Raw genomic sequence first — 26,278 nt, forward strand, 5'->3', positions numbered from 1 at the left:
ACATAGCAAAAACATCCCTTCTTTCAGAGATGTAAAGTTCTAAAAATCTGAAGTAGGTCCTAAAATAAAACTGCAAAGTCATTCTTTACATGGTAAAATGAGCAACCACTACTTATCTTCCTCATAAGATAAAGGGAGATTCATCCTCATATTTACCAGGCTAAGCTATTCCAAAAGTTATAAATCTAGAATCAATCTACTCTATGCCAACAACTAAGTCATCAGGGAGTGTGAAAAAGTGGCAAAAGTCAACCAGGGTCTCTTCTCTGTAAGGGAAGGAACCCAGTTTTCTTATACAATTACTGAATCCCTTAATTGTAGTACAAGGCTAGTGTTGAAGAAATGTTTATAACTAAATAAAGATATAAACACTACAGAGGGTAGGAGAGGGAGTTGACTGTAACAAGGGAGTCTGGAGTGTCAGAAAAGGACTTCCAAGTATAACATTTGAGCTTGTTAGCCATAAAGGATGCTAAATATTTCCCCAGAATTGGGATGAAGGGATGCAGGGAGGGCATTCCAAAGATCAGCATGAACAAAGATATGGAAACATGAAAATAAATGACATATTCAATTCAGTCTTCATGGAGCGTATGTGAGTCTCAGATTATAAAGACTTCTGGTTAGTCTAGTCATTCCATTGTTCATTCTATCAGTATTATGTTCTAAGTAGTGTGCTAGGTACTAACAATACTTCAGTACAAGAGACAGTTTCTTCCCTTACAGAGCTTATAGTTTCATCCACAAGTTCCTTTTTAAAACAAAGACACAGGATTCTCTATCTATGGATCCCTCACCACATCTAGCACTCTATTTACTAGAAGAGAAAAGAAAGTGCTATTTGTCTAACTGAAATTTGGTATTTTAAAAGAGATGATCCAACACAAATAACTTATGAAAAATAAACATTCAGTACCTCTTTACAACTGGAGAAAAATACAATACTTTTCTTCTTCAGATGGCTTTTCAAGAAGGAATAGAGTACACTTATTTTTTGCTGCAGCTGACAAACTATGTAGTTCTGCTCCAAAGTGGCAGGGGTGCTTATGGAAATAAAAGGAGGAAAAACATTAAAAACATGCCATGTTAGTAATTTTGAAAACCAGACCAGAAAACGAAGAACTCAAACATTACAGTTGCATGCCTCTTGGGTATTTCTCTCTGTCTCTCTCGCTCGCGCTCTCTCTTTCTCTCTCTCTCTCTCTTTCTTTCACTGAAGGAACTTGCTGAGCTGATGGTAAACTTCCACATCTTAATAGGAACTTGGGTTACATAGATATACATGTTTATCAAAACCCAGCTAACGTACTCTTAATTTGTTCACTGTATGTAAAAATTACATCAAGATAAAAAACTTATATATTGAATTCTACTTAGTGATATGTGCACTTCAATACCTAAAGGAAGTGAACAGATGGCTTCAATTTACTTTGAAATGCATCAAAAATATGTGGGTGTATAGTTAAATGAACTGGATAAACGGACACTAAATGAATGCCACTACCATTAGGTAGCAGGCATAAGGTGTTCACTGTAAAATTTTTCAATTGTGCTACATGTTTGAAATTTCTCATAATAAAATACTGAAAAGACATATACATATATTTACTCTTTGAACTAATAAGACTATTGATAGCCCTGACAGGTTTGGCTCAGTGGATAGAGCATCGGCCTGCGGACTGAAGGGTCCCAGGTTCGATTCTGGTCAAGGGCATGTACTTTCGTTGCGGGCACATCCGGGGGGGGGGGGGGGGGGGCGGGGTTGAGGGGGTTGGTTGCAGGAGGCAGCTGATTGATGTTTCTCTCTCATCGATGTTTCTAACTCTCTATCCCTCTCCCTTCCTCTCTGTAAAAAATCAATAAAATATATATTTTTTAAAAAAGACTACTGATAAACATACAAAAAGATATGGTATTATTTATAAAGCAAAAAATGAAAATCAATCCACATTAATAGAAAACTTGTGGAATGAACTACTGTGTGCCCACACAATTAAGTATCTTGCAGCTGTAAAAAAGGAATAAATAATCTATCCACATATTATCTGGCTTGGGCTGTACAAAATACACACACACACATTCATGTACACAGGCATCCCTGTGTCTGCTTATAACTTTAAAAAAGAGGCAGATGCCCAGCAGGTGTGGCTCTGTGGTTAAGCATCGACCCATGAACCAAGAGATCACCAGTTCAACCTACATGCCCAGGTTGCAGGCTCAATCACCAACAGGGGAGCGTGCAGGAGGCAGCCAATTGATGTTTCTTTCATAAATGTTTCTATGTCTACTCCTCTCCCTCCCTTTCTCTCTCTAAAAAAAAGGGAGGGGCAATAAAAACATATTTAAAATTTAAAAAAGAAAAAAGAAGAGGCAGACAAACCAAAACCTAAAAATTGGTTATCGCAGGGGGATATACAGAACCGAATTTAATTTAAAAAACAATTAATCCTAAAGATATAGCAAGTTGATAGCTTAATGACAAAGGAATTTCAAAGAAATTTGAATTGTTGTTACACTTACTGGGATATTTAAGGGAAAAAATGCAAAGGAATCTTAATTTTCTTAAACAATCATGTTGTTAGCAATATTATTGCTTTATCCTGAAACTTTAGATATAGTACCTAATAAATAGAACAAATAAGTAAAAGACATAAGGAAAGAAGATGTCTGGCATAAGAAAAGAATACATATATGAAAATCAAAGAGACTGCAAAAATAAAAGGCTTAAATTTGCTTTTTAAGTATCAGTATGAACTCATGACATGTTTCTCTTCAAAACAATAAAATAAGCCTGTCCACTGAAAAACCTGAACACAGTGACCATCTCATAGCACCTAGACTATGGTCTCTAAACACAATATCCTGCCAAAGGAATTTTACATGGGATGGAAACATAAGGTGAACCGAGAACACCAGAAGCAAGGAAGCCCAAAACTACTGGGCTGTGTCTAAAGGATCCAGGTAACAATTTAAAGAACCTCCTATTAACCAAGTTTGGAATGATGTAAGATAATTTGTGTATTAAAAACACAGTATTAATTTTTATTGAAGGATAAATAATAAAGTAAGTTTAAATGTATAGGTTAATATCACTAAATAATTAATTCATCTTAAATGTCATTAAGTCAATGAGTTCATTTTAATTTTTTTAAAAAACTGCTCACCTCTGGAAAATATTAGGGAAGCAACTCTTTAGTATAAAAACTGTTAAGTAACAAGAATGAAGCATATATTCTGGTATTCTAATCTCAATTAAAAAAATAATAGAATCAGAATATCATAATTTTGCACATCCTAATGAAACAATGAATCCAGGCAATCATCATCACTGACTACTAAAATTATAAGGTTACAAAGTTCTCATTCCTGTCATAAGAAGCTGTTTGTATCAGATTGATCCTTTGTTTTAGAGCACTATCTATAAAAGCCAGATTAAATATAAAACAAAAAATACTGTAGGCATCAGAGAGCAACCAAGGCAGCAAGGAGGTGCTAAAGGAGACCTAGAAATGCTCTGTGCAAGCCCCATATTAATCTCCACTTTTCACACAAAGCATCTGCTGATTTACAAGAGAGATGAGAGACAAACTAGACTTAGGCCTAAACATGTCAGTTCAAGATCCTAAAGGATGAACCATGAAAAACCAAATCTGAAATTCTTCATATAATTTTCCCACATATGTCAACTCCTAAACTCAGCACACACAAGGCAAAATGAGTGAAAACAAGCCACAGGTAACAGGGAAGCTCAGAGCAGAGCACATATCCTGGCAGTCTCACAGTGCCACGAAGTTCAGAGCCTACAAAGGGGAAGGATGGAAAGATAAACTCCCCTGTCTTTCCCTCGAGATCCACAGAAAGGCTAGGCCTCTGAGTCAGGGCTATACTCCAGGACTAAGGGCAAAACAAAAACAGAATAGCCCCAGAGCGTAAAAACCAGAATAGCCCAGGACCAGCTAAAAGTCCTTACCACATCTCATACAACAAAAAGACATCATTCATGATTTTGCTAAGAACTTAAGAAAATCTTAAAAACCACAAACTACCTTCAAAGGAACAAGAGAACTGTCAGCTACTTTTAACAGTTAGAAGAAAAAAAAATAGAAGTTCGAGTACAATAGAAAGATATCTTTGAAGTGAAGAAAGAAAAACACCTACCATGATATCCTTCAAAAATGAAATAGATTTTCAGAAAAGTCAAAACAGAATTTTTCACTAGTAAACTTAAACTATACAGAAATTTTTTTTAGTATGGCATAAGAAATAAAAAACACCAGAAAAGGTCCTGGCCATATAGCTCAGTTGGTTAGAGCATGGTTCCAATACACCTAGGTTGTGCGTTTGATCCCCAGTCAGGGTATATACAAGAATTAACCAAGGAATGCAAGTAGAACAACAAACTGATGTTTCTCTTTTTTTCCCCTCTCTTTCTCTCTCTCTCTCTCTAAATTAAATCAATAAATTAAAAATCAATAAATTAAAAACAAAACAAAACAAAAAAACACCAGAAAAAAATAAGTATTTGGGTAACTCTAAATAAATACTGATTTTAAAACAGTAATAATAATGGCTTTATGGGGCTTAAAGTAAGTGCAATTAAAATACTTCACAATGGCCCTAGCCGGTTTGCCTCAGTAGATAGAGTGTTGGCCTGTGGCCTGAAGGGTCCCAGGTTCGATTCCAGTCAAGGGCATATGCGGGGATGTCAGGCTCAATCCCCAGTAGGGGGTGTACAGGAGGCAGCTGATAAATGATTCTCTCTCATCATAAATGTTTCTATCTCTCTCTCCCTCTCCCTTACTCTCTGAAATCAATAAAAATATATTTTTAAAAAATACTTCACAATGAAGGCACAATGGAAAGGGGTAAAGAGACTTAAATAATGGGGTAAGTTAAATGTAAACAAATTCAATCCTCCAGTTAAAAAGCAATTATCACACCAGATTAAATAAGAATAGAAACATATGTAATGCTTTCAACAATAGAGAATTTATTATAAAAAAAAAAAAGGGATTGGACCATAAGCTGCTTACAAAGACAAATCTAAAATAAGGGCATATACAATGTAGAAAGTAAAAGAAAAAGATTTACTAAGCAAATATTAAACAAAAAAAAAGTTACTATAGGCAGACTAATATCAAATTAGACTTTAAGGCAAAAAGTATTAGTAAAGATAAAGTGGAACACTTCATAATGAAATACTAAATTTGTATGCACCAAATACCATAAGCTCAGAATATCCATCTCAAATTTGAAATGTTTCATAATTCATCATAGATTCTAACTTATACAACACATACAAAAATCAGCCAATGAATACATAAATAAGTGGAACAATAAATTGATGTTTCTTTCTCTCTCTTCCCTTTGTTCTCTAAAAATCAATTGATAAGTCATTTATGAAATAAACATCTTTGGATACAGTCTTTGGATTCAATTTTATCTAACCATCTCTATAAACTACAGATAACAACCAACTATTATCTATAGCAACAGAGAACAGGGATAATTTGTACAATTTACCTAACATAAATTACAAAAGGTTTTATAGACCATCTAATGATTGATAAATCAGTGTCTAGAAGACACTATTATGTTTTGAAAACAGGCAGAAAGCAAACAACGAAAAGAAGAAAACCAAAAGACCTAGGCAGTCTTTAGATTATAAAATTAATTGTACCAAGAATTTCAACAGCAACCTCAACACAACTTTACAAGACCGATGTCAACTCAATAGTAAGCCGTGGAGGAAACCATACCTCAAGTACCTTTTGCTATTCCATTCCTGAATCCTTGATAAACAAAGCCACCAGTACTCAGATTCTCCTAAGTTTACCCACTAGGATCACCTGGGAGTGCAGAGCCTTGCCTCTGAAGCTTTTTCTAATCCTAGACAGCTATCAGCTAGGTCAGGGGTCCTCAAACTACGGCCCGCGGACCACATGCAAATACAAATATTGTATTTGTTCCCGTTTTGTTTTTTTTACTTCAAAATAAGATAGTGCAGTGTGCATAGGAATTTGTTCATAGTTTTTTTTGAACTATAGTCCGGCCCTCCAACGGTCTGAGGGACAGTGGACTGGCCCCCTGTTTAAAAGTTTGAGGACCCGAGCTAGGTCAAGATGGGACTGAATGCCATTTTCCCTATATTTGAAGATGTCCCAGGAAGATAACCCAATTCATTTTCCTAATCTATTTCTTTTAGGCTAACATTTAATAGCAATAAGTGAAAGTTAAAATAGAAATAATGGTGGAGTTGAATCCATATTGAGATCTTCAACACATTCAATTTATATTCCTAGGAAAGCACTTCTGGAAGTCAAATATGTCCATAGTCTACAATGATTCAAACCAAACATATACATCCTTCTAAATGTCATAACATCAAAATTCACTTTAAAAGATATTTCTCCCCGCCCTAGCCAGTTTGGCTCAGTGGATAGAGTGTCGGCCTGCGGACCAAAGGGTCCAAGGTTCGATTCTAGTCAAGGGCACGTGCCTCAGTTGCAGGCTACTCAGGCCCTGGCCCTGGTCGAAGGCAACCAATCAATGTGTTTCATTCACATTGATGTTTCTCTCTGTCTTTCCCTCTCTCTTCCACTCTCCCTAAAATTCAATGGAAAAATATCCTCGGTGAGGATTAACAAAAAAATCAAATAAATAAATAAAGCATATTTCCCCCAACCATTTACACATACCATACACACTCTCTCCCTCTTTTACACTTTCTACTGTCACATAAACATACACACCTTAACTGTCCAGTTTTTAGTGAATACAAGACAAAACAATAGACATTTTAAACATAAAGGTACTTTGCTAAATATTAATGCATTTTATGTGTTCCACAGCACATTAGTCCTGCCTAATGCAGCTATAAAGAAGGATTCCATACCCAAATAACTTTGGTAAATACAGGAAACTATATTCATCTACTGCTTTGGAGAATCAGAATGTCTATGAAAATATCAAAGGTTCAGAGAAGTCTTAAAGAATACTGTTTTACTTTAACTCAAAATTCACTATCTATTGAGGAATGCATCCCTCCTCCCCCAGGCTCACCCACCACATTTTATGAAGGATAGTTGATGAATAAATACCTGATAACATCTTATGAGAAAATATTTGTTTCCCAAACCACAATCTGGAAAATCTTCACTGCAGTATTCTCACATTTAATGATGCATTGAGAATTTAAATAATTTTTACTAATATATTTACTATATCTTGCATACCTAATAACTCATAAAATGGTATTTTATTTTCTTTCCTAGAAAAGTAGTATTAATTTGAAATGTCAAATTCTTAAACTAAAAAGAGAGAACATTTGTTTTGATTGCATCAAATATGGTTTCAGACAGCACATACCTGTATTTTGCTTTTTCATGAACCCAGACATACTCAGGGTTTTTCAAACTCAAGCGTGCAAGGTCCTTTACAGATTTGGTTTGTGTTGCTGAGAAAAGTAAGGTCTGACGTTTCTTGGGAAGATTCTCAATAATAGCATTCATGGTATCAGCAAAGCCCATATCCAAGATTCTATCTGCTTCATCAAGAACTAAAAAAAGAAAATGCAGGTTGAACTACAATCCTATGTAATAAAAGTCTAATATGCTAAGTGTCTGGTCATCCATTCAACCAATCAAAGTGTAATATGCTAATCATATGCTATGGCCGCTCAATCACTCACTATGACTGCACTGATCAGGAGGGGGCAGATTCTCCGACTGGTAGGTTAGCTTGCTGCTGGGGTCCAGCCGATCAGGATTGAGCAAGACAGGCCAGACACACCCTGGAGCCCTCCCGCAGTCCCTCCCTGGCTGGCCAACCTCCTGCACTCCTCCCCGGCCCGATCATGCACAGGTGGGGTCCCTTGGCCTGGCCTGCACCCTCTCACAATCCGGGACCCTTCAGGGGATGTCGAACAGCCAGTTTCAGCCCAATCCCACAAGCCAGGCAGAGGGACCCCACTGGTACATGAATTCATGTACCAAGCCTCTAGAATTTAAAATATACATTAGGCTGGGAAAACCAAGATGGCGGCATAGGTAAGCTCCTATACTTGCTGCCTCTCACAAACACATCAATACCACAACTAAATGGCAGAACAACTACCACCCAGAGCTGCGGGAAGGCTGGCAGAGTGAAAGTCCCACAACTAGAGAGGTGAAGAAGGTGCATTGAGACTGGTAGGAAGTGCGGAGGAACAGAAAATGCTGGCACCTGGATGTGCTGCTCTTTTAATCAGGAGGGAGATACAAGCTCCTGCTTGCTCTGAACTCCAGTTCCGGGTGAGACTCTGGGGGACCCAGGCACATATGGGGAGAAACTGGACTGTCTGGCATTGGGACAGGAATGCAAGGGCGGCTTTCCCTTAGAGGGGCTCACAGCGATCATTATTCCTGCACGGGGACACGGGACGCAGAGAACCAGGGACTTCTCTGATTCAGGGCTGACTGGCAGCCACTGCTGTTTGCTCTACCCTGGTGATTCCCAGAGACCCCGCCCCAAGCAATTTACAACCCCACCCAAGCTGTGCGCATTGGCTTTTGCATATGAATGGCCTGTCCTTTTGCCTAAAACCTGTCAAACTGCAGTTGGGTCAGAGAGGCCCAGAGCTTCCAAAAGAAGGACCAAGGCCCTGCCGACCTTGTTTCACAGCTGGGCCTCATCTGCGCACTTCCAAACCCCATACAAAGAGGAGGAATCTGTAGATGTCTCTATAGCTCCTGCTGAGCTGCCCCAGACAGTGGCTGACCTTGCGCTTCCTTGGAGATCCAAGAGCCAGTGTACCCAGTGGCCAGAGTGAGACCATACTGGATTACAACTCTTCACATCCATAAGAGACACACTCAAGGGGCAGACTCAGTGAGCACCAAAGCCCCACTGAAGCAAGTCCTGCCCCATAAGGGTGTCTCCTGCATGACAGATCTTCCAGTGTAGACAAGCTGGTCATCACAGCCAATTGACCTGGAGTTCAATTCCTCCCAGTGATACCAACAGCAATGGGTTAATTACAACAAGACTGTGCAAACAGCCCACAAAGGGGTGCACCAAGAGCGCCCACCTCAGGTGACTGGGGAGGCTGAGCCACTGGGCTGTATAGGATGCCAACCACAGAAGACCACTTTATCAACTCAAGGAGACTTAGCAGCTACCCATACATAGAAACAAACACAGGGAAGCAGCCAAAATGTGGAAACAAAGAAACAAGTCACAAATGAAAGAAATGGCTGAAAGCAAATGGTTGAGTTCAAAACCACAGTTATAAGGTTACTCAAGAATCTTCTAGAAACCTCTGAGAAATTTAGTGAGACCCTCAAAGATATGAAAAAAGACCAATCAGAAATTAAGCATACACTGACTGAAATAAAGAATAATTTACAGAGATCCAACAGCAGACTAGAGGATCCCAAGAATCAAGTCAAAGATTTGAAATACGAAGAAGCAAAAAACACCAAACCGGAAAAGAAAAATGAAAAAATAATCCAAAAATATGAAGATAGTGTAAGGAGCCTCTGGGACAACTTTAAGCATACCAACATCCGAATTATGGGGGTGTCAGAAGAGAGAGAGCAAGATATTAAAAACCTATTTGAAGAAATAATGACAGAAAACTTCCCTTACCTGGTAAAAGAAATAGACTTACAAGTCCAGGAAGCACAGAGAATCCCAAACAAAAGGAATCCAAAGAGGACCACACCAAGACACATCATAATTAAAATGCCAAGAGCAAAAGACAAAGAGAGAATCTTAAAAGCAGCGAGAGAAAGACAGCCAGTTACCTACAAGGGAGTACCCATACGACTGTCAGCTGATTTCTCAACAGAAACTTTGCAGGCCAGAAGGGAGTGGCAAGAAATATTCAGTGATAAATAGCAAGAACCTACAACCAAGATTACTTTACCCATCAAAGCTATCATTTAGAATTGAAGGTCAAAGAGCTTCACAGATAAGAAAAAGCTAAAGGAGTTCATTACCACCAAACCAGTATTATATGAAATGCTGAAGGGTATTCTTTACGAAGAGGAAGAAGAAAAAGGTAAACATAAAAATTATGAACAACAAAGTGACAACAAATACTTATCTATCAACAAGTGAATCTAAAAACCAAGTGAATAAAAAATCTGATGAACAGAATAAACTGGTGCATATAATAGAATCAGGGGCATAGAAAGGGAGTGGACTGACAATTCTTAGGGGGGAAGGGGGTGAGGAGGGTGCAGGAAGAGACTGGACAAAAATCTTATACCTATGGACGAGGACAGTGGGGGGCGGGAGGGAGTAAGGGCATGGGGTGGGGTGGGAACTGGGGGGAGGGGAGCTATCAGGGTAAAAAAGAGGAACAACTATAATAATCTGAACAATAAAGATTTATAAAAAAGTGAAGCAAAATAAAATATACATTAGGCTAAATACAATGTGGCATACTGATTGATCTTAGAACAGAGAAAGTATATTAGTGAAAAAAATGCTGAAATCCAAATAAAGTATGGAACTTATATAATGTACATCTTAGTTTTGACAAAGGTATCAGTTATATAAGATGTTATACTAGCAGAAACTGGGGAAGGGTATAGAGCAGCCGTGGGCAAACTACGGCCCGTGGGCTGGATCCGGCCCGTTTGAAATGAATAAAATTATTGAAATAAAAGACCGTACCCTTTTATGTAATGATGTTTACTTTGAATTTATATTAGTTCACACAAACACTCCATCCATGCTTTTGTTCCGGCCCTCCGGTCCAGCTTAAGAACCCATTGTGGCCCTCGAGTCAAAAAGTCTGCCCACCCCTGGTATAGAGGGACTCTGTATAATCACTCCAACTTTTCTATAAATCTAGAATTATTCCAAAATAAAAGCTGATTTAAGAAAACACATTAGATAATATCGGTGGTGGCTGTACCTTTAAAAAAAACTCTTAGCTGTGTCACATACTGAAGTATCTACTTTCATATGACTACTTACATTCTTCCAACTAATTTTGATTTTTTAAATCTAGTTGTACTCTCTGGTTTTAAAAACCAAATGCCAAAAAATTGTTTCAAGTTGTCTTTAATCAAAATATTTATTGAATAAAACATTCTTATCATTAAAATTTATGAGGGCTCTCTCCTAAATCTGAGATTTTTTTCATTATAAATTCATTACTCACCTAACATTTGGAGATTAGTAGCATGAAAACATATTGTTTCATCCATGTGTTGAAGAAGCCGACCTGGTGTGCAAACCAGTATATTTATGTTATTGATCCTCTCAGCTTCATGTTTCAGATCCTGAAAACAGTTGTTTCTTTTTATTACACAAACACATCACTGAGCAGCTTGTGTAGCAAAAGTATAAAAGCCATCTGCATATGGCATTTTATCACAGCAATGTAGATACTCTAGAAATAAATGTAACTTCTCCTTCTATTTCTGAAACACATCCAAATTTCTGGACTAAAGAAAAGTCCTCAGTGAAGACCTAAAGAGTGCTATGTTCCTCTACATTCTTAATCATATGCAGGATTTTGAGGCCATAAGAAATATCATATGAATGTTCCAAGTCTTGATTTCCTCTTAGAATTACCAAAAACATCTTAAATGCCAGAATTATTCCCAGGCTCTCTGACACCACTCACTGCACTTCATGGACTAAAAAAAAGAGCTCATCTCTCTATATTCTGAAAGTTCTTCTTGAAATGAGAACCATAAAATGTTCATTATTAAAGTTCATGGGTAACAGGTACACGAATAAGTAAGGGTCTGTGATGCTATTTTTTTCTTTTTTTTGTGTACGGCTGCATATAAACTCAACAATTCAAGCATTTATCCTTACAATCTAGCGAAGACAAGCATTCCACAAGGTAGCGCAGAAGCTTAGCAGCAGGTTTTACCATTACCTAAAATAAACATTCCTCAAAACTATATCTTCCTTTCTTCTGCTAACTCAGCAATTTTCTGAATTATTCAACCTCTTAGATACCTTATTAAAAGAAAATAGTTTACATACTGAAATGGTTCCTTTCTCAAAGTATACTAACAAATAGATTTACAGGTTGGTTAAAGTAAATTGGTCTCAGAACCTGATCAATTCAGATACCCTGACATATGGACTTTCTAGGCCTACAAAATGGACAAGCAGACTCTAAATAACAATGACCACACCAGGATGCTACCACCCCCTATCCAGAGAGCCAGCCTGTCTGTCTAGATGAAATCTCCACCCCTTCCCCATCAGCTGCCACAGTGCTCCAACATTAAGTTACAGAAAAAAAGAAAGAAGGATAAGGACAAAAGGGCAAACCTTCCCACCAATGATGAGACCAGCAGAGAAGTCATGATTCTTTCCTACTTTTCGGAGAACCTCAAAGGTCTGATAAGCTAGCTCTCTCGTAGGTGATATAATCAGGACCCCCAAGCCATCTGTTGAGGTCCACTGTAGACGATATAAGGCTTCCAGCACCTAAAAAAAAAAAGCAGCAAATTCATGTTCAGTAAGTCCTGAGAAGGCAGCTTTTTGACTGCTGAGTCAACCTTGCCCTCCCAATCAGAGGCACCTTCTAAGCAGAAAGCATATCAAAGTGTTTTCCAATCAGAAAGAAGAAATTGTTTACTTTGTGTGTTTTTTTCTTCCATCCATCAGAAGTATCCTCCCCCAAGTCATAGAGGGAAGGGAAAAAGAAGCCCACGGCAGTTCAGAGGTTGCGAGAGCCATGCCATGAGCACAATGGCAATCAGAGAAGTCCTGCAAAGCCCAAACCCTTACAACAGATTTCAGAAAAATATGTCACCATTTTCTGAACAGAAACCACATCAAAATAAACTCATTTTGTGTAGCTACTATAGTTACACAGTGGCAGTTTTCTAGTTGTGGAGTAACATCATTATGAAAATTAGGATTTAAGAGAAAAATGGTTTTGCAATACTTGGATCAAAAACTTGAATGTGGAATGGACTGACTATTCTTGGGGGGGGCGGGGGGGGAGGGGTGTGGGAGATGCGGGAAGAGACTGGACAAAAATCGTGCACCTATGGATGAGGACAGTAGGTGGGGAGTGAGGGTGGGGCGGGAACTGGGAGGAGGGGAGTTATGGGGGAAAAAAGAGGAACAAATGTAATAATTTGAACAATAAAGATTTAATTAAAATGCAAAAAAAAAAAACTTAAATGTGATTTTTTTATGAGCCAATTATTTTGAAGGAACTAAATTATGAAAGCAGCTGCATAACTGAGATATAAGTGAATTCCTACTGTTTTAGTGCTATAAAGGACAGATACCATTTCTCAAAGAGTGACCCAATCTTCTTAAAGTAAGCATATTTCAGCTTCATCCTAAACAAATGGCAACTATAAATGCAACTAGCAGATTTGCAAGGGGGAGCGCAGCAAAAGCCTCCCTTGACAGTTGTACAGCAGAACAGAACCATTCTGACCTGCCACCCTGGAATGGCTTGTCGAGGCACAATAATTCACTCAGTGAGTTACTGACTGCTCACATGTACAAGGTGCTATGTTAGGACCAGGGTGAAGAAGAAGACACCTGTCTGATAAAGCTTGCACTCTAACCAGGGAGATTCAACATGAAATAACTCTTGACATAGTTAGTTTCTATCTAGGCACAGAATGTTCTAAAGCAGGGGTCCTCAAACTACGGCCCACGGGCCACATGCAAATACAAATATTGTATTAGTTCCCGTTTTGTTTTTTACTTCAAAATAAGATATGTGCAGTGTGCATAGGAATTTGTTCATAGTTTTTTTTTTAAACTATAGTCCAGCCCTCCAACCGTCTGAGGGACAGTGAACTGGCCCCCTGTTTAAAAAGTTTGAGGACGCTTGTTCAAAAGTCATATAATAAAGAATCTGACCCAATATGAATAAGCTACTTACTGGAACCAGGAAAGCCAAAGTCTTGCCAGATCCAGTTTTGGCAGCTCCGAGGACATCTTTACCTTGCAAAGCCAACCCAATGGTCTGCTTCTGTATCTCGGTTACCAAACGGTACTGGGCTTCTTGCAAACCTGCAGTTGTGAAGAGAATAACACTCTAGAAAAATTCCTATAGAATTATGGGCTGACCTGTGTATACATTGAGGGCCCCTTATAGGTTGAGACCCTTACCCACCCCAGTACTTTAGAATGTGACTGTATTCAGAGACAGGGCCTTTAAAGAGATGACTGAGTCAAAAACAGCCCTTGTTTTTGGGTAGGTCCTAATCCAGTGATGGCGAACCTATGACACGCGTGTCAGAGTTGACACGCAAACTCATTTTTTTGGTTGATTTTTCTTTGTTAAATGGTATTTAAATATATAAAATAAATATCAAAAATATGTCTTTGTTTTACTATGGTTGCAAATACCAAAAAATTTCTATATGTGACACAGCACCAGAGTTAAGTTAGGGTTTTTCAAAATGCTGACACGCCGAGCTCAAAAGGTTCACCATCACTGTCCTAATCCAATCTGAGTGGTGTCCTTATAAAAAGGGGAAATTTGGACAAAGACATGAGGGATATGAGTGCAGAGGGATAACTCCATGAAGAAGCAGGAAGAGAGAGCCATATAAAGCCAAGGAGAGGCCTTCTGTAAGCCCATTATGACCCTCCGAAGAAACCAACCCTACCAGCATCTTGATCTTTGGATTCCCAGCCTCCAGAACTGAGAGAAAATAAATTTCTTTGTTTAAGCCACCCAAGTCTGTGGTTTTTTGTTCTAGTGGCACTAGCAAACTAAGACAAAAGGTATCACATTTTTGTTTGTTCTCCTGCTCATATTAACATAATTAGGCTTCATTTTAATTATACAGAGGCCCTAGCATCTTCTTTCATCACTACTGTTCTTTAGTCCAGAAAGGATGAGAATGACAAATTGGTAAAACTTAAATGAACAGTTTCTTGTCATAGGTTGTCATGGTATCAAAATTACTTGCCAAAATAAGATTTTTCAGGTGAAACTTTCTAAATCTGTTGTCATTTATAAAAAGCATCAAGAAATCCAACATGTTCCAAGATCATCATTTACCTACCTTTCAATGTTTTTTTAGACAAGGGGAAATCTGAAAATCTTGTAATTTCATTTACATTTATCTAAAAAGAAAAAGAAGACTATGTCAAATAAAACAAAATAACATACTACATAACTGATTCGTCTTACAACAAAACCAATATTTATTTATTTGGGGGGCTAGAGGTTTACGTTATGCTGCCTAGCTTACCCCTGGTACTACAGGATTAAATTCAATCATGAGTTCTAACTGAAAACCATTATTCCTTCTGAAAGGAAATATGCCTCGAGGAAGCTGTTATCAAAAATATAAGGTTGCAGCCTGGCCAGCGTGGTTCAGTGGTTGAGAATTGGACTATGAACCAGGAGGTCACGGTTCAATTCCCTGTCAGGGCACTTGCCTGGGTTGTGGGCTCAATCTCCAGTAGGGGGCATGCAGGAGGCAGCCGATCAAAGATTCTGTCTCATCATTGATGTTTCTATCTCTCTCTCTCTCTCCCTTCTCTCTTCCTCTCTGAAATCAACAAAAATTAAAAATTAAAATGTAGCCCTAACTGGTTTGGCTCAGTGGATAGAGCATTGGCCTGCGGACTGAAGGGTCCCAGGTTCGATTCCAGTCAAGGGCATGTACCTTGGTTGCAGGCACATCCCCAGGAAGGGGTGTGCAAGAGGCAGCTGATCGATGTTTCTCTCTCATCAATGTTTCTAACTCTCTAGCCCTCTCCCTTCCTCTCTATAAAAAATCAATAAAATATATTTTTTAAAAAATTAAAATATAAGTTCATAACTTCAAATGGTCAAAAAAAATTCGCTCAAAACATACTACTACCTTGAACATCCTTCATCTCTAAAATGTTAACACAATAAGTTATCACCACGTCAATTTTAGGAATAAAATTTACTTTCAGTCCATCCATCAAAGAATATCAGTTTAAGAAATAAGACACAAAATGACTATAAATAAATCACAAAAAATGATGAGAATAGTTCTATTTACACAGTTTAGAGAACAGATTTAAGTTAGTTGGAGAAATATATCTTGTTAGCACAAACTTTCAAAGTTTAACCATAAATCAGTGGCATGAGAAATCCAATCTGACAACTACTCATTTGGGAATACAGTAAAGGAGGGGCATTATTTAGTAATAACCAGGGAAGTGTCTCTGCCACACTCTGACGCCTCAATAAGTAACATTTTGTCCTTTAACTTTACATCATCTAAATGTGCATTACTGATGTGCTTCATTAGCATCAACCCAATTTTCTGAATTTCATTTAGGCTGCTCAGGAGAATTATGTTATTACAGATGCTGAAAGCAAAAAACTACTGTTCAGATATGAGAATAGGCTGACAAATTATTCATAATTCACAAAAGGGGGAGCTTGCATTTGTAAGGTTCATTTATTTAAATTACACTCCAGGCAATAAAAGGATGACAGCTTGTATTTCATTTTACAGTCTACACATCTTTCCCAAGATTTTTGCTGTAGTCCAGACAGGTTACTCTTGGCCTCCAATGCTGAAAACAGAAATATTAAATCATTGCCTTAATCCCTACAAATCACTCCAGATAACATTGGAGAGAAGGCAGAATCAGTGTACTGCATTAGAAGGAGAAAATTACCTCATTTAGAAGGTAATCTTCTAAATAGGACACTAAAATTAGGTGCAGTCCACCTTGGTACTTGCTTTCAGAGAATGGGATGCTTACAGAAAGAGCTAGACAGGCAACATACTCTTCAATCTCTCTTAGAAAAACAGCATAGGCAAAGTGGGCTCTTCAAACAAATACGTACTTCTAAAGTCTGTTAACCTCCTAGAGCAGCGGTTCTCAACCTGTGGGTCGCGGCCATCAGAAAACACATATAGCATATCAGATATTTATATTAGATTCATAACAATAGCAAAATTACAGTTATGAAGTAGCAACAAAAATAATTTTATGGTTGGGGGTCACCACAACATGAGGAACTGTACTGAAGGGTCACAGCATTAGGAAGATTGAGAACCATTGTCCTAGAGGAAGAGTCTGGAAGGATAAAACATGTCCAGCACTCTATCAGCCATGACAATGTAAAGCTATACACCATAGTCTTAGAAAGAAGTCACCAAAAAACCAAAGGACATTATTATCCTGCTAATGCTCTAGAACAGAAATATGGCTCAATCCAATTTGGTGCCTACTTTTGTAAATACAGTTTTACTGGAGCACAGCTACAATCATTCATTTATATATTGTCTATATAGTTGTGACAGACAGGGTATGGCCCACAAAGCCTCAAAGATACTGTGGCTCGGTTCCAGAACACTGAAATAAAGTGGGTACTCAACACAGGAAAGTAACCTATTTGCTGGTAGAGGACCTTGCCTTCAATCTGTAAAAATGCAACACCTCCCTAGCTGGTTTGGCTAAGTGGATAGAGCCCTCAGACTGAAAGGTTCCAGATTCGATTCTAGTCAAGAGCATGGATCTCGGTTGCAGGCTCAATCCCTGGTCAGGGCACATGCTGAAGACAACCAATCATGTGTCTCTCACACATCGATGTTTCTGTCTCTCCCCCTTACACTCTTTCTAAATATCAGTGGAAAGATTAGCAAAAATAAAAATAAAAATGCAACACCTGTGAAGAACAATAAAGTGAGGTGCAATAAAACAAGGTATGTCTGTATTGACTATCTGGCCCTTTTAGACAAGGTTTGCAGACCCTGTTCTAGAAGATTCTCAATTATATTCCAAGAAATATAGATAACCCTCAATGTTGCAGACCTCAATTTAACGGACTTTGGATTTAATGGACAAAATTTCTGGTGGGTATGTCCTATGTGAAAATTAACACCCTGTTAATTTTTAAATGCTTTTAACCAAGATTTGCTTATAATTAAATTAACAGGGGGTTTTTTGTTATTAATTCACTGTTATTTTTAACAAATTTTAGCAAATAGGACATATGTTGGAAAAAACACTGTAGTAATTTTGCTGGCATAAATATTATATATCTACAACTATATTCTACATATTAAATCCAAGAGTCACTGCTCATATGCAATGTTTGGCTAATGATTAGCATGTGATCACACCTCATCACAGGAGATAATTAGTTCTATTGCTGTGTGGTATGACTTTCTAGAGCAGTTTTTTGTTTTTGTTTAATATGTTTTTATTGATTTCAGAGAGAGGAAGGGAGGAGAGAGGGATAGAAGCATCACTGATGAGAATCAACTGATCAGCTGCCTCCTGCATGCCCCCTACCAGGGATCAAGCCCAGAACCCCGTGATCTCCTGGTTCATGGGTCGATGCTCAACTACCAGGGCACACCAGGCAGGCAGTTTTAATGCGGGCTGGCCAATGTGCAGACATACGCTAAGCCACACCCCAGCCATGTGCATTTGTTCACTCACAGTGACTGGCAAATGTGATACCGCTGTAATTAGCCTAGTTATTAATAACAGGAAAGGAGCAAAGGGAAGGCCAAATATTATAGGCATGGCCTCTAGTAAGGCTGAGGTGTGGCTGAAATCCAACCCCAAGCCAGGCCTGAGGCTACAACCACCAGGAGCAAGGGTGCCCAGAAGAAACACGTTTTTTCAATTCATCTGGCCAGATAACACAACCTTTTTTCTCTTCATTACACCATCCTCTAACACAGTGGTTCTCAACCTTGGCTGCACATTAGAATCACCTGGGAATCTTTTTAAAATCCTGATTTCTGGGCCTCATCCTTCGGAAATTCTGTTTCTTTGTTATGGGATGGGGCCATAGCATTTTTAACAAAGACACAGAATTTCCGGAGGATGAGGCCCAGAAATCAGGATTTTAAAAAGATTCCCAGGTGATTCTAATGTGCAGCCAAGGTTGAGAACCATTGCAACACCACAGCACTGTACATATTACATTTGTCAAAATGTATCAATTCCACCTACCTCCCTAGGGTCACAGACATGTGGGGTTTTTTTGTTTTGCATCTATTTTTACCTAGACCTACCTTAACAAGTACCTGTCAAATTGTTTCAAAATGTTTCTGAATCAAATTGCTCAGGCTATTGAGCACCACCTGTGTACTACAGCAGTGTAACAAGTTTTTTGCATAAACGCTTCCATCTGAGGGGTCATAGGCTGAGGGTCTGCCCCTTAGTTACCTCCAGAATAACAAATCTGCTGTGATGTACTCTGGTATTTGTAGCCCTGGCAATTGATTACACTCTGCATTTTTCTACTGACAAGGTCTTAAAAAAATACTTCTAAGATTTAAAAAACTAAAACAGAATAATAAGAGGGGAAACTGCTCTTTCAATTTAATGAAAAGATTTAAACATCTGTGCACTGCAACGCAATAAAGTGTAGTGGGTTGGAGCTCTGGCATCAGACTTAGACTACCTGGGCTAGAACTCTTACTTTTTCACTTGCTGTTTAAATTATTAAACCTTGCACAATTAAACCTTATTGTGCCTTCAAGTTTCCTCACCTGCATAATGGGAACAATATCATAGGGCTATTTGTTATTTGAAGATATGGCAAATCAAAACATGTAAATGCTTAGTAAATATGAGTAATCTACATATATAAAAGCCTAAGTGACCAAATGACCGATCACTATGATGTGCACTGACCACCAAGGGACAGACGCTCAACACAGAGAATCGGGCTCCCTCCTGTCTGAATTGGGCCTGCAGGGATCAGGCCGAAACCAGCTATTTGACATCCTCCAAGGGGTCCCAGATTGCAAGAGGGCACAGGCCAGGCCAAGGGACCCCACAGGTGCATGAATCCGTGCACCGGGCCTCTAGTATAAAATAAGAAGCCAAAAAGAATGCACCAATGTTATCAACTAGAATAAACCCATCTGGAAAAGGTCACTGTGCACCAAACAATATCTAAACACCAGCTGAGCACCTACTCAAGGACAAGCATTCTATGACCAGTCTTTGGGGAGAGCAAAGCAAATGTAACGACTGAATCAATGGTCTCTGACCTTTAGAGGTTTATCGTCTAGTGCAGTGGTCACAAACTCATTAGTCAACAGAGCCAAATATCAACAGTACAACGATTGAAATTTCTTCTGAGAGCCAAATTTTTTAAACTTAAACTATATCGGTAGGTACATTGTTAACTTAATTAGGGTACTCCTAAGGCTTAGGAAGAGCCACACTCAAGGGGCCAAAGAGCTGCATGTGGCTCTCGAGCCGAAGTTTGCCAACAGTGGTTCTCAACCTTGGCTGTACATTAGAATCACCTGGGAATCTTTTTAAAATTCTGATTTCTGGGCCTCATCCTCCGGAAATTCTGTTTGTTATGGGGTGGGGCCACAACATTAGTAACAAAGAAACAGAATTTCCGGAGGATGAGGCCCAGAAATCAGGATATTAAAAAGATTCCCAGGCGATTCTAATGTGCAGCCAAGGTTGAGAACCACTGGTCTAGTGGGATAGTTAACAAAGAAGTTAAAGAAGCCAATCATCACAACCTGGTGATAAATACTGTAATAAAGGTGTATACAAAATGCTACAGAAGCACAACAGCCCTAACTCTACCTGGGGAGGGCAGGAAGAGAAATTTAAATCTGAGAGGACAAGTAGGTGTCCCTAATGCGGAGGAAGGGGATTTCTCACTGCAGTAGGGACATCAAGTACCAGGACAAGAGGCATCGAAGAGCACGAACAATTCACAAAACTGCAAGTTGTTCTTTCATGTATACCTATCACAGACTGCTTGCTTTACATACATTACCTCATTTGAGCCTTACAAATGGTGGTTAATAATCTTGTTGCATGAAGAAACTGAGCTCAGGAACATTAAGAAATGTGGCTAGTCAATACCCAAACTGAGATTTAAACCAGGTCTGCCTGTCCATAAATAACTTATTCTTCCACTGGACTAGAGCATGTTGATAAGTTAATTCGTTTAACCATTTTCCTGAAAGTAATTGTGAAGCAAGGAAAAGTTTTGTTCAGGAGTTAAGTGACTGGATTTTCATCTTGGAAATACATCATTCTAGCAGCAATATGGAGGGTAGATTAGAGGGGGAGAAGGCATAAAGGCCAAATCCCATCAGCCACCTGTTTAAATAATTAAAGTTCTGCTGGAACACAACTAGTGTACACCCATTTGTTTAAATATTTCCATGGAAGCTTTTGTGTTACGATGTCAGAGTTGAGTGGATCCACCCTTCTGACATGCAATGCTGAAACCATTCACTACTGGGTCCTTTACAGAAAGTTTGCTAGCTTCTATTATAAGCAATAGCTACTATAGTAACCAGACAAGAAATAATGGGGCACAACAGTAGGAATGGAGACACATTTGAGAAATTTAAGATCACCAATGTGACTGATGGGATATGAGAGTTGTAACAGGGAAATCTCTAGGATTACTCCTAGGTTTCTAGCTCAGCAATCTGCTTAGAAGGTAGGCTAAGATGTGGCAGGCTAAATAATGGTCCCCAAATATGCCCAATGCCTAACCCCTGGAACTGTGAATGTCACCTTATATGGTAAAAGTGACTTTGCACATGTGTGATTAATAATCTTGAGATGTGAAGATTATCCTTGATTATCTGGTGGTCCCAGAAGTGCACTTATTTAAAAAGGGCACAAGCAGATGATACAGAATAGCAGAAGGCAATGTGTCCAAGTAGGCAGATACTGGAGTGATGCAGCCACAAGCCAAGGAACACAAATAGCCAACAGAAGCTAGAAGAAGCAAGAAACCCCTTTTCCTCTAGAGCAGGGTTGGGGAATGTCATTTAGTCTGTCCCTGACAAAGCATTAGGGTGAGTTAATTAAATGTTTGACCAAATACAGCAGGCTAATTTTTAAGTTGACAATCTTGTATGGTCTATGAATGTTATAAGTATCCAAATGGCCCTTGGCAGAAAAAGGTTCCCTACTCCTGCCCTAGAGCCTCCAGAGTATGTGTGCCCATGATTTCAGATTTCTGGCTTTCCGAATAGTGAGAGAATAATTTTCTGTTGTGTTGGTAAATGAGAACATGGGCCCCTCCCATACTCCAACTGCCCCTCCCTTAGGGAAATACAGTGAAGGCCATCAGTCTGCGGACCGTGAGGCCTTGGGAGCCTGGCCAGCTCCTTAGTCAAGAAAACAGCTAGTGTTTTGGTCTCACACACGTACCTTCTCCCTGTATGCCCTGTTTTCTGTCCTCAATAAAACCCTGTGTTGGGAAAGTCTGGGTGGTGCTCAAACAATAGGGCCAGCCAGCCGCCCAGTGCAGGCCATCCACCTTAGCAGTTCAACTTCACTGGTGGAAGCTGGTGGGGCGGTAAACTTCACCAGTCAGCCAACACCAGTGAGCATGTCAGTCCTAATAAATCCACGTCTTTCACAGCCAGTCCTCCGGGTTACTTCTTTGGGAATCCAAGAACAAAACGCTGAGGTTTTCTGGGACTTCAGCACTTTGCATAACCTGTTTTAAGCACCTCAGGTTGTGATAAATTGTTACAATGGCAGTGGGAAATTAATACACAAGACTGAGAATTTAGAAGAATAAGATAATGAGCTCAGTTTTGGCCTTGTGGCATTTAGGGTATCCTAAGACACAAGTAAAGACATCCAGTGCAGTCAGAATAAAAAAGATACAAACTCAGACGAGCTCTGGGTAGAATACAAGAAGAAGCAGTCACTGGTCCACAAGAATAAACCTTGAGATTACACCAGGGAGAAGAACGGAGTGGGTTAGTAGCAAGGGCTGAGGCTAAACCCCCAGAACAATTCTAGTCTTTGATGAAGTTTCAAAATTTACTACAATCCAGTAGTAATTTACTTTACAATGGCTTCTTGAGACGCTATGTATGTAGCAGCAGTACTAACAGAACAGCTAACATATGCAATATTTACATACCAAGCATTGTGCAGAATGCGTTGCATGCATTCTTACTAACTCCCCACAACAACTTGTAAGGTAAACATTACTACGCCTCTTATAAACAAAAATGTGGGGAGCTGATATAGGGTAAAGCCTCGGACTGACCTGTGGGCAAAGTCACAAACAATTCCCAGCTTAGAGGGCACAGTCCTCTTAGCATAATTAGGCTTGACCTTATAACACTCCCTAGATCTTACCTGGGAAGCTAATGGGCTGAGGAAGTGCAGGAAGTATAACCATGGTATAAACAAGTGAAACTCACAAGAACAGTGTAACTTTGGTAACCACTACCTTGTTTACCCCTCACTATAAAATAAAGGCTCAGCTTGCCTTGGGATATTTCTCTCTGTGGCCTCAGCCAGGCACAGGAAGATCCACGGAGACTAAGGAAAGAGTTCTGAACGCTGTCTCTGTGTAAAACATTCTTCGCCAACTCTGTCCACACCTTTGGGAACCCCTGGACCCCCGCTGGGGCTGGCCCCCAGCACAAAAATAGGGAAGCCAACAGAGTAAGTAACTTGCCCAAAGCCACTCAATCTGATGAACAAAAGCTAGGATGATTAGATCACCGTCATCTCAACTCAAAAGCCAAAACAAACTCGAGGCTCTCTCTAGCCTTACTGGTGATTTAAGGGTTTAAAGAAAAGCTCTAGCAGCACAACACATGGTGACTTTAATTCCAGAAATATCCCACAGGTTAAATTCCTGATTATACTGCACTAGAAGAGAGCAATCACTGAGAGGCTGAGAGAGGTGGTTGAAGGTCACAGACATGGGAATTAGGGGGGAGGAAAAGAGGGGTACCGACAGCCCCAAGGAGCCTGATGGGGGAAGAGGTCAAGAGGTCAAAATGACATCTCCTGGGAAACTCATCTAGGAATATCAGCGTCCATGTGGGATGGTAGACACTGAAAACAGACCCGGAGTCTAGTTTTCCTTCCCAGTTTTTGAATGGGGACATACTTGTAAAGCAAGCAGAGAGAATGAGACAGGCACAGGAAGGAAGATGGGTGATGTCGAGGCATGCAAGTCTGGCACGGTGGTTAAAAGCAAAAAGCTTGGAATAAGAAAGACATGGGTTTAGGTTCCAAATCCACACCACCTACTACTACTAAGCTCAGGACGAGTTTCTGATCCTCTCGGAGCCTCCATGTTTTCATCTGTAAAATGGGGATAAAACCCATATCCGAGACCCAGCCAGGTAATGTGAAACACACGGTAAGGGTCTTAACACGTTGGCGTCACTATTACCGTTATGTGGTTGGCATTATCATGCGTATTACTGGAACCATTAACCTCCCGACCCTGTAAGTCCCTGCATGTCCATCTTGACCGAGGACAGTGTGGGGAGCGGGAGGGCGGCCAGGCCTCGCAGGCGGCCTGGGCTGTGGCGCCCGGCAGACCACAGGGCCCCCCGCGTCAACCCTCACCCACTCCCTTCCCGGCCCACCGGCTGACTCCCCAGGTCCGGTCCCCGGTGACCGGTCCGCCCCATGCCCTCCGCAGCCCAGCGCCGCGGCGACACGCAGCCGGCCGCCGGCCCACCCACCCCGCGCGCCTCGGCCGCCGGCCCGCGCCCCCTCCCCGCACCCCCTCCCCGGCGCCCCCTCCCCGGCGCCCCCTCCCCGGGGCCCCTCCCCGGCGCCGGCCGTACCTTCCCGTAGTTCAGCATGAGACGGCTGATAACCTCGCGCTCGACCTGCCACTCGGGCTTCTTCAGCTGCTTCCTCAACTGCTTCTTTTGACTCTGCTTATGGCTGTGCTTCTTCTTCCAGCGATTGAAGCTCCGCACCGGATCGGGCCGGGCTCCCGGACCCCGAAAGTCGGTAGTTTTGCCCATCGCGGCGGCGGCCGCAGTGGCAGCGGCAGCAGCCCAGACCACCGCACACGAGACTGCCGGGGCCAGGCAACAGGACGCGGAACCAGCGTGGGGAAAGGTAGGCGACGGCGCATGCGCGAAACCGGAAGCCCGCCCCCGAGTTTACCCGGGGCACGCGCCGTGGCCGGCCAGGAAAAGCTGGACGGTGATTGGTGAGTTGGGTGCCGCAGGGCGCAGCGAAGCAGGCCCGGGAAGACGGAGGCGGAGCGAGCTGAGGAAGAGGGCGGGGTTCAGTCCATGTCAGAGAGCATGGACTCTTTAAAGGAGCGCTTCCGCACAGCTTGTTGTTACTATGGTTACGTCAGAACTAGTTAACCCCTAAGGGCTGTTCTCGCCTGGGCTGCGTTTGCACATCCACAACCTGTAAATGGTAATTATAAAACTTGTTTTGCATATTTCGGCCCAGGGACCCAAAGGATTTGCCCAAAAATCAAACAGCTAGTTCACTGGTTCTCAACCTTCCTAATGCCGCGACCCTTTAATACATTCCTCATGTTGTGGTGACCCCCCCAACCATAAAATTATTTTCGTTGCTACTTCATAACTGTAATTTTGCTACTGTTATGAATCGTAATGTAAATATCTGATATGCAGGATGTATTTTCATTGTTACAAATTGAACATCATTAAAGCATAGTGATTAGTCACAAAAACAATATGCAATTATATATGTGTTTTCAGATGGTCTTAGGCGGCCCCTGTGAAAGGGTCGTTCGACCCCCAAAGGGGTCGCGACCCACAGGTTAAGAACCGCTGCGCTAGTTCATAACTTTTGGTTTCTATCCACTGCAGGGAACCTCCCTAGGAATAAAAGGTTTTCCCTTCTTCTGGCCTCAGACTCTGCAGCATCAGGTAACTGTAGCAGAGGCATACTGCATTTGCATTAACATTCTATTTATGAAGACAAAATAACTAAAAATAAAGAGTTAAGAGAAACATTGTTGGCTATTTAAGTGAACGGGATTTCAATGAATGGTTTTCTGGCACATTTACCTAGAGTGTGCACGGGTGGGACAGGAAAACAGGGAGGTTAGGTTCAAAATTTACATGGAGTGTTTGGGCTCTCAAATTCCCCTCCAACTCCACACGACTACCCCAGCCACATGCCTAACCCTAAACAGAAGAGGGCTTTGGGGGGTGAGGGCGTTAACCAGAGAATCTCCACACTCAGGGTCACTAGATGTGGTATAGAGTAAAGCTCAAAAGGAGAAGTTATATAAATGCATAGCCCGGCCAGGTGGCTGGGTTGGTGGGAGTGTCATCCCGGGCACCAAAAGGTTGTGGGTTCAATTCCACGGGAGACAACTGATCGATGTTTCTCACATGAATGTTTCTCTGTCTTCCCCCCCCCCCCTTTCTCTCTCTAAAATCAATGAACATATTCTGGGGTGAGGATTTAAAATTTTTAACAAAAAGAATATATACAGCCCTGGCCCGTGACTCACTGGTTGGAGCGTCACCCCATGGAGCAAAAGGTTGAGGGTTCCATTACAGGTCAGGGCACATACCTAGGTTTCAGGTTCAATCCCCCTATT

The 26,278-nt window shown here is 40.6% G+C and overlaps 1 protein-coding gene across 1 annotated transcript in view; it reads right to left on the minus strand.

The window, feature by feature from the left end:
* The window catches only part of DDX10 (DEAD-box helicase 10), a 252,096-nt gene extending 227,310 nt beyond the window's left edge, over positions 1-24,786 (minus strand). The window contains exons 1-7 of the mRNA XM_081098779.1: positions 24,519-24,786; positions 15,009-15,069; positions 13,874-14,004; positions 12,289-12,447; positions 11,156-11,276; positions 7,369-7,558; positions 917-1,043 (exon numbers count right to left, since the gene is read on the minus strand). Of these exons, the coding sequence (XP_080954905.1) occupies positions 917-1,043; positions 7,369-7,558; positions 11,156-11,276; positions 12,289-12,447; positions 13,874-14,004; positions 15,009-15,069; positions 24,519-24,704 (975 nt within the window). The 5' untranslated portion in view covers positions 24,705-24,786. The remainder of the gene's footprint in view (positions 1-916; positions 1,044-7,368; positions 7,559-11,155; positions 11,277-12,288; positions 12,448-13,873; positions 14,005-15,008; positions 15,070-24,518) is intronic.
* Positions 24,787-26,278: the final 1,492 nt, after the last annotated feature.

The sequence above is a fragment of the Myotis nattereri genome, assembly GCF_964212035.1.
Source record: "Myotis nattereri genome assembly, chromosome: 9".
Lineage (NCBI taxonomy): Eukaryota > Metazoa > Chordata > Mammalia > Chiroptera > Vespertilionidae > Myotis > Myotis nattereri.